Source organism: Oncorhynchus masou, chromosome 20, assembly GCF_036934945.1.
Source record: "Oncorhynchus masou masou isolate Uvic2021 chromosome 20, UVic_Omas_1.1, whole genome shotgun sequence".
NCBI classification, from domain to species: domain Eukaryota; kingdom Metazoa; phylum Chordata; class Actinopteri; order Salmoniformes; family Salmonidae; genus Oncorhynchus; species Oncorhynchus masou.
In genome coordinates, this window is record NC_088231.1 from 17456606 (window position 1) to 17466529 (window position 9924).

General features: G+C 44.7%; 1 protein-coding gene across 2 annotated transcripts in view; it reads left to right on the plus strand.

Annotated features, from left to right (window-relative positions):
• Nucleotides 1–9099, plus strand: part of papss1 (3'-phosphoadenosine 5'-phosphosulfate synthase 1) — a 49061-nt gene extending 39962 nt beyond the window's left edge. For both annotated transcript variants that reach the window (XM_064926600.1, XM_064926599.1), the window contains 2 exons: nucleotides 2729–2958; nucleotides 7480–9099. In XM_064926600.1, the coding sequence (XP_064782672.1) occupies nucleotides 2729–2958; nucleotides 7480–7621 (372 nt within the window). In that variant the 3' untranslated portion in view covers nucleotides 7622–9099. The remainder of the gene's footprint in view (nucleotides 1–2728; nucleotides 2959–7479) is intronic.
• Nucleotides 9100–9924: the final 825 nt, after the last annotated feature.

Genomic DNA, 9924 nt, shown 5'->3' on the forward strand with positions numbered 1-9924 from the left:
GCAGTACAGTGACGTGCTTACCTACAGGTTCTCTATCCACGATGCCCCGTGATACGCAGTTGCGTGCTTACCTACAGGTTCTCTATCCACGATGCCCTGTGATACGCAGTACAGTGACGTGCTTACCTACAGGTTCTCTATCCACGATGCCACGTGATACGCAGTACAGTGACGTGCTTACCTACAGGTTCTCTATCCACGATGCCCCGTGATACGCAGTACAGTGACGTGCTTACCTACAGGTTCTCTATCCACGATGCCCGTGATCGCAGTACAATGGCGTGCTTACCTACAGGTTCTCTATCCACGTGATACGCAGTACAATGACGTGCTTACCTACAGGTTCTCTATCCACGATGCCCCGTGATACGCAGTACAATGACGTGCTTACCTACAGGTTCTCTATCCACGATGCCCCATGGTACGCAGTACAATGACGTGCTTACCTACAGGTTCTCTATCCACGATGCCCCGTGATACGCAGTACAATGACGTGCTTACCTACAGGTTCTCTATCCACGTGATACGCAGTACAATGACGTGCTTACCTACAGGTTCTCTATCCACGATGCCCCGTGATACGCAGTACAATGACGTGCTTACCTACAGGTTCTCTATCCACGTGATCGCAGTACAATGACGTGCTTACCTACAGGTTCTCTATCCACGATGCCCGTGATACGCAGTACAATGACGTGCTTACCTACAGGTTCTCTATCCACGTGATACGCAGTACAATGACGTGCTTACCTACAGGTTCTCTATCCACGATGCCCCGTGATACGCAGTACAATGACGTGCTTACCTACAGGTTCTCTATCCACGATGCCCGTGATACGCAGTACAGTGCGTGCTTACCTACAGGTTCTCTATCCACGATGCCCCGTGATACGCAGTACAGTGATGTGCTTACCTACAGGTTCTCTATCCACGATGCCCCGTGATACGCAGTACAGTGACGTGCTTACCTACAGGTTCTCTATCCACGATGCCCCGTGATACGCAGTACAGTGACGTGCTTACCTACAGGTTCTCTATCCACGATGCCCCGTGATACGCAGTACAATGACGTGCTTACCTACAGGTTCTCTATCCACGATGCCCCATGATACGCAGTACAATGACGTGCTTACCTACAGGTTCTCTATCCACGATGCCCCGTGATACGCAGTACAATGACGTGCTTACCTACAGGTTCTCTATCCACGTGATCGCAGTACATTGACGTGCTTACCTACAGGTTCTCTATCCACGATGCCCCGTGATACGCAGTACAATGACGTGCTTACCTACAGGTTCTCTATCCACGTGATACGCAGTACAATGACGTGCTTACCTACAGGTTCTCTATCCACGATGCCCCGTGATACGCAGTACAATGACGTGCTTACCTACAGGTTCTCTATCCACGTGATACGCAGTACAATGACGTGCTTACCTACAGGTTCTCTATCCACGATGCCCCGTGATACGCAGTACAATGACGTGCTTACCTACAGGTTCTCTATCCACGATGCCCCGTGATACGCAGTACAGTGACGTGCTTACCTACAGGTTCTCTATCCACGATGCCCCGTGATACGCAGTACAGTGATGTGCTTACCTACAGGTTCTCTATCCACGATGCCCCGTGATACGCAGTACAGTGACGTGCTTACCTACAGGTTCTCTATCCACGATGCCCCGTGATACGGTTAAGAGGACTCAAGTTAAGAATAATACAACAAGGTCAATGTAATAAAATGTTTAGTACAGTTAGCAGGAATATAAATCCAGGGAAGGCACAGTAGGATATGTGCCGGGGAGGGGCATGAAAATAGAATAGCCGCCAGGTTGGAGGGAGTGGGTTCACATGGCCCTGAGTGTCCATCTTAAGACTCGCTTCCAACCTGGCAACCAGCTAACAAAACAATGCACTCCATCCCTCCCTCTCCAGACTGCCTACAGAGTTTAACTGTTGTTTTTTTCTTCTCCTCCTAACTCCCTTTGTTCTCTCATCAAGGTCTTTTAGTTTAAGACTAGCGTTTTTTAAGGTTGAAGACTTCCAATTTTAAAAGTCGGATGGGAGCGTATGGGTGGTTAAATAGTGGGATTGGCCCAAAGAATGAAGTCTTGTTTTCTTTAGTCATTTGAAACTTCCACTCAAGAGCTCCGTTTATTGTTGTTTCTGTAATGTGTTGTAAAACCGGATTCTCGCATGTCGACGGTGGGCGCTACGTTCGGGGGGGGTTTTGAGCACTCCTGTCCAAACGTCATTACCGTAATTGGCTGTTTATTATTGAAGAGAGTGCTTTGTAATGTAATTCTAGGGGGCTTGTGTCCATGTCCATCGGCGGTAGCAGCGAGAGCAGTGTCCACTCGTATTTAGGGTAATTGTGCTCTACCGTACGTGATTACGCATCAGTCAAGGTAATCAAGTGCTGTTTTCCCTTCCCATCGGTCTCACCACAATGTGCCTGTTGTGCCAAGGCTTCCTTGTTTCTCCAACCCACTGAAAGAGCTGCCCAACCACTTCCCCTTCTCCTGGCTTCCCATTAAAACGTTCTAAACGTTCTCATCCTCTGAGTGACCAGAGGGGGTTTTCCCATTGGAAATGGTAAAAGGTAGAATTGGCGCTAAATCAGAATTACCAGCTAGTATTTTCATCCATTGGAAATGCCAACATTTAGCGTTGACATTAGTTTTGAGTAACTAAAGCAAACTTCCTTTTTTTCCCATAAAACCACAGGTGCAGTGGCACTGCCGAGCCCGAATGGTGGCCGGCGCCAACTTCTACATCGTGGGTCGCGACCCGGCGGGCATGCCCCACCCAGCCACGGGAAAGGACCTGTACGAGCCAACCCATGGGGCTAAAGTCCTCACCATGGCGCCTGGACTCATCACCCTGGAGATTGTACCCTTCAAGGTGGCCGCCTACAACAAAGCCAAAAGGGCCATGGACTTCTACGACCCCAAGAAGTAAGCCCTGTCACTCATCGTTTGTTTTTCAGTCTCCATCCCATCTCGTTATTGTAGATCAGCTTTAATATTGTAAAAGATTATCTCCTTATTGTGTGTTGTCTGTCTGCCATTTTGTGTTTGTGTGAAGGGCAGGATGATTAATCCCAGTGGAATTGTTTTATTTATTTTTATTTAACCTGGACTTTATTTAACCTGGCAAGTCAGTTCAGAACAAATTCTTATTTACAATGATGGCCTAGAAACAGTGGGTTAACTGCCTTGTTCAAGGGCAGAATGACAGATTTTTACCTTGTCAGCTCAGGGATTGGTTCTAGCAACCTTTCGGTTACTGGCCCAACGCTCTGACCACTAGTCTACCTTCCGCCCCATAATGAGTGTCTTTATAAACAAAGCTCTACTCTCAAGGTTCGAAGAATGTAATTGGTGGATGTCACTCGTAATAGCAGTGTTCTTCAACGACTGATGTAATGAAGTCCAAATGTTACATTCTTGACGGTTTTAAGATGTTTCTAAGTCATGGTGACCTTTCTCAACCAATCAGAATTAGTCAACATTTAGTCACACTTTTACCTCTATCAAAATACTATAAAGGTGTATACTCTGCCGTACAATCTTGATGTGGGTAAGCAGGGTGCGTTCATTAAGACATACAACATAAAACGTTTCGCAACGGAATACAAATGAGCGGTTCTTTTTTTTTTTTTTTTTTTTTTTCATCGGTGGCAGGAATGTTGTTCCACAGCCTGTAAACATTATCATGCCTAACTCCAATAACCCAAATTGATCATTCATTAAGCTTCTCCACTGAAACCTCCCATGTGTTTTTCTTCCTTATCTACGGCAAACGGCAAAGCCAAGAATAACAGGAACTTCTTTGCTTTCTTATGCTCTTTGCAAAGTTTTGTGGCTTTCTGAAGCTTTTGAAGTCGTTCGGAAATCACAGAGAACTGCTATTAATTAAAGTCTGTAAGAAAGTCTGTGTACGGATACTGCAGCCGATGACTAATGAAAATCGTGCAATCTCTGTGGGCTATGGGCTTTAATACCGTCCACGCTATCACTTTATAGCCATGTCTGGCTTAGAATATCATGACTGAAAACTCATCTGACTGATTAAAGGAATATGATGACTTAAAAAGTAGGGACTGATTGATCAGAAGGTACACACTTTTTTTCCATGACGCATGTTTTGATATCAGAAAAAATTGAGTTGACAAGATAAATATAGTGTTTGTATATCGGGGGGGGGGGATACCACAATCACCAGGAGAACTAGTCTGAAAGGAAATATTTCCCCACACCTAGTTGGGTTTCACCTAGGCATGGGATTCAGAAATGGAGCACAGAGATATATTTCCTTCCTGGATTGAAAGCAGGAGAATTACTCGACAATAAGAGCCACAACTGACAAGGCTGTTTATATTCTGTCTTTCCATACCAGTAGTCCAGTATGTTGATAAAGACTCACTCTAGAACCATTTGGTATGTTATAAAGGTACAGTCACTGAGTATTTCTCTATCAGCTTGTCTTCTACTTTGAGTGGCTGAACTATCCATTATCCAGTGTTTTTGGACCAGTTTTACAGTTGGATAAGACCGATAGCAGTAAATCTTCCTGCTAAAGCGTGAGATAATTCTGCAGTGTGACTCAGTGGAAATGTAACAGTAATGGGACAAAGGTCCTATAGTGGTTACTATGTCACCACTACTAGAATTCCTCTTGTGCTCTTCTCAACAAGCCCCCTTAAGAACTGCCGAGTCAGCAGTCTGGCTTGTCAAGAACCTTAACCGCGTTATATTCTACTCCTTCCAGGAAAGTAAGTGTCCGTTTTCTGACTGTCACAATAACATTATATAACAGGCGACTTCATTTCAGCTCAATTGTGTTGTTTTTATTCATATGAAACCTGAAGACCCGAAAAGAGCTACGCCAGAAAATGTCAAAGCCGCAATGACTGGCTCTCTCTGACCGTATCAGTGCTAGGCTAGCAGCTAGGGAGAGCTGAGAGAAAGTAAACGCTAAATCACTATTTCAAAGGCTCTGGTTGGCGCCTTCTGAAATGTATGGCATTCCGTCTGTTCTCCACCACTCCTTGTGCTCATTGTGCCGGCCGGCGCTGCCAAATGTGAGAGGAATATAGATGCTCGGCCTAATTGCCAACGATCGCCCTTAAAGTCTGCCTCTATAGTATAATGGCTCAAATCAGAGCAAGCTGTTTCTCATTTGACCGCATATTAAGTGTTCCTCCTCCGCCGAGTTTGTGCTCCCCCTCCCCCCTCACTCTTTCTCTGTGTCTCGCTCTCTCTTTCTCTCTCTCTCTGCCCTTTCATTTCCACCTATTGTAATGAACACAAGTCCTCCTCAATCAGAGTTCATCAAAGTATTTCATCAAAGTTTTTAGGACCAGAACACGTTGAGCGTAGTATACAGTAGAACAGGTTCCCTGGATGGCAATTCTAGAATGTTTATTTCTTCCCAGCGAGACTGCAAGTGTTAGCCCCATGGCCGGAGCTATAGATCTGATAGGAAATAGGACAATATGATAAAAAGGTGTGATTTTTCCAGTACAAAATTCACTAATTTATGGGGAGAATACAGTAGTAGATGTGTTCAACAGTGGGTTTGCATTACGGAGGTCAGGAGGAAGGTGATCCCATTTGCTGCCTATGGAGATGGAGAAACGGGAGCTGACTCGTTGGCACACCTGGAGTGTCAGACATACACAGGGTTCTGGGTTCCCCACCTGGCTGTCAGCCTGGTCTGCATTGTACTGTACTGCAGGCTCAGGACTCACTGTCGTGCAGAGGAAAATAACATGACGGTAACTCGGCAGTACTAGGGGAGGAATTAGGGAGGTTCTTTAATTGGTCTAGTCAGTTGATTTGAACAGGGACCATGTTCTACAAAAACACACCTTTCAGGACACTTGAGAAATGATACATTTGTATCAGATTTAGCTGACAGCTGATTTACATCTGCAAGTGGGTTCAAAGAATAGACAACCAAGAACCCAGAGTCCTTAAGAATGAGATTCATTGACTAATTGAAAGTCCAATTCAAGAATGGAGGGGGAAAAGTGAAATTTTCTGAATGAAATTGATCCCCAAACCAACCCTTAAATTGTCCGCGGGCTTCAATATGTAGTTTCAGGAGTGAGGTAGACAGGAGAGGACACTGCAGAATATGTGGAACTGGAGTGAGGTAGACAGGAGAGGACACTGCAGAATATGTGGAACTGGAGTGAGGTAGACAGGAGAGGACACTGCAGAATATGTGGAACTGGAGTGAGGTAGACAGGAGAGGACACTGCAGAATATGTGGAACTGGAGTGAGGTAGACAGGAGAACACTGCAGAATATGTGGAACTGGAGTGTAGACAGGAGAGGACACTGCAGAATATGTGGAACTGGAGTGAGGTAGACAGGAGAGGACACTGCAGAATATGTGGAACTGGAGTGAGGTAGACAGGAGAGGACACTGCAGAATATGTGGAACTGGAGTGAGGTAGACAGGAGAGGACACTGCAGAATATGTGGAACTGGAGTGAGGTAGACAGGAGAGGACACTGCAGAATATGTGGAACTGGAGTGAGGTAGACAGGAGAGGACACTGCAGAATATGTGGAACTGGAGTGAGGTAGACAGGAGAGGACACTGCAGAATATGTGGAACTGGAGTGAGGTAGACAGGAGAGGACACTGCAGAATATGTGGAACTGGAGTTTACATCCTACTACAACTCTGCTGGTCAGGAATCCATGATGAGGTTTAATGTGTGGAAACGTTGTGGCTCTTGCTGCGGCTCTAACAGTACAAATCCATACAAGACGCTCCGCTGCGCACAACAGTCCAAACGACCGCAAGCCGCTGAGAAACGAAACCACATTTGACAAATGCGATTATTATGAGGAAAGTGTATTGTAATGGTGGCGAGAGAAGGAATGTGATTGAATGTTACCCCCTTTGTCTAAATGAAGGAATCTACAGTAGTATCTAATGAATCTAATCATTGACAAACATTTAATTTATCCCCTACTTGTGTGTGGCGGAGTCATAGAAGATTGTATTTAGACTAGTCTGTTTTTTACAGGCATTTTCTCATTTTGGTTTGAGACTAATTAGCTGTGTTTAGACAATTTCTTTGGCCCGTGTTTATTTTTGAACCAGTTGTTTAAACTGAGAGGTCTAACAGAAGGTTTGAATTTGACGGCGAAGGTCTGACGTTTAGGTTGCGCTCTTTGCCGCTGGCTTGAAGCAACGTCTCTGAGTGCTGCTGGGTCACGTGTCTAAGGTTCTTTTCATATCCCAGGTCCCCTGGCGTAAGGGGGCTCGAGTGCGTGTTTACTTCAATTACTGAAATACATGGCCTTTTCTTCCAAGCATATGAAGTGCATTTTGTGAAGTTCCCTCAAAACAGTAACTTAGAAGATCGTTCCTCACTTACCAGACAACATTTCAGGGTCAGGCTGTTGAAATGAGACGGTGCCTTCTACATTTTTCTTTCTTCATTTTCTTTCAGCCATCAAGACTATGACTTCATCTCAGGGACAAGGATGCGTAAGATGGCTCGCGAAGGACAGAACCCTCCGGAAGGCTTCATGGCCCCCAAAGCATGGGCTGTCCTGGTGGAGTATTATCAGTCCCTAGAGAAGGCTACCTAAGGTCAAATGTGGTCAAAGGTCAAAATGGGGAACATCAGGGTCGTATTCATTAGGGCACACCATAGTAAAACTTTTTTGAACGTTTTCCACCAGTAAAAACGAAAACAAGCGGTTGTCATTGGACAAGTCCAGATAGTCCCTGCCTGCTTCAGTCTGTTTCCCTCTGTTTGGTGCCTAATGAATACGACACAGCTATCTCCTCTAAAACAGTTAAAAGATTAATACGAGGACCACTCAACAGCTAGATGTCCCTCTCCAACGCACACACCTCTCTATACTCCCCTTCTCCTGTATTTTCTCCTACTCTCCTCTCCTCTCTCTCGTTCTGCTGCTACTGCCACTGGGCTTCAGTCTTACCACACTGAGTATGTACTTTATTTAAACTCACCATTAGAAATTGGTTTCTCTAATTGTGCAACTATCAGTATTTTTAAATGTGTTTTTAAACTGGAAGTGGGTTCAAATGTTCATTTTAAAAGGTGTGAAGAGGCAAAGATTGTTGTTTTTAGAGAACGATGCAAAGCGTTTCCTCATGATGCAACAAGATGTGGTTTAGTTGAGGATGAAAACATGATACATGTAGGAAGTCAATGCCCCTCTTAGTAATGTTTCCTAGAACTCTTACCTGTGTCCATGGCTAACGTGATCATATTGATTGTTTTGAGTGTTTGGCTTTGTCCCTTTGTCCCCATGCACACTTCAAATAAGTCAGTGGAAAGCGTAGACTCATTTAGTGATCTGAAAACAAGCCATCGCTGTGTAGCTGCAGTATGTGGGTAACTGTCATCTGAGGTTGTTGGCCTGACTGGAACTGTGGTTTGAATTGGAGTTTGCGGTCAAGTTGAGTGCCTCGTCTTTGTCAATCGTTCTCACAGAGACATTGCACCCCCCCCCCCCACACACACACCTGTTCATACTCCCACTTGCCTCTTACATTAAAGCGGTCCAATAGATCCAGGAAGCGATCTGCTAAGCAGATGAGAAGCGAACTAATGACTAAACCTTTAGAAAAACTTCCTGTTTTACCATTCGCTTTATTTCTCCATACTGATAAATGTTCTCTTTTTACCTTGATGTAGGATGTAGTGAAGTGTTTACCACCTATGACTGTTTTAGTGAACTATCAGTATTTATTTTTTTAGTTGATGTTTATCACACAGGAGGTTGGTGGCATCTTACTTGGGGAGGACAGGCTGGTGGTAGAGACTGGAGCAGGATAGGTGGAATGGTATTCCATTTGTTCTGTTCCAGCCATTATTATGAGCTGTCCTCCCCACAGCAGCCCCCTGTGGTCTGTCACTATATATATTTTAGTTTGTTTGCTTGTTTTAATATTCTTTGTACTGAGTTATGATATTTTCCATTTGGTTACTACTGTACAAACATGGGTCTACTCTGCCAGTATGGCAGGAAGAAAAGATATCGGTTTATATATTATTGTCCATGTTCTCTCCAATAAAGCATTTTTAGCAAATGGATACATTTTGTATTTTCATTTTTTGTTGGAAAGCCACTGGCCACGATAGATAAATATAAATAAAATGCTTCCAGACTCTCAAATATACTGTCATCAAAGAATTCATGTTTAACTCAGAACAAAATCTAATTTGCTTCAAAAAGAACTACCATTGATGAGCTTTTACTGACTTAAACCAGAGTAGGTGATCTCATTCCCAATGTATACCGTTAAAATACCCTGCCATCTCCCATCAGGCACATATAGTGCTGACGTATGTGTGACAACCTGTAATGTTTCAACTGGTCCTGTTGTACGTCTCAGTGCCTCATGTCCACACGTTTTATATAGGAATTTCCATTTGTTTTTAATATTCTCAGACCCGGTACATTGTGCTCACTGCTCAATCACAGTAAAGAGCCCCCTCGTGCTCCATCTCTCTCCTTCGGTCTCTCCCTCCGTCTCTGTTTCTGACACACACACACACACACACCGTCCCAGCTGTGGCCCAGATGCGTGGGCCCTGTGAAAGTGGAACACACAGGGTAAATGCATGGCCTTAAGTCGCCCCTCTCAGACAGGAGGACCCTGGATATTCCATCTAAGCCACCTCACCTCCGTAACCAATAGACCTGCCTGCCAGCAGTCATTTTTCTACACCGCGTTGCCAGACCTTGTTCAATCTCAAATGGTAATCAAGCTCGGACCTCGATACCTCTTCAAAGGGAGTGCTGTTGTTTTTTTAGCTGTAAATGAAGGAATGCTGTAGGGATTGGGAAGCTTGCCTTACATTTTGGTTGTCCTTTTAACTTTCTCTGAGGGAACGAGGGGGTGTAGTTCTCTTGGG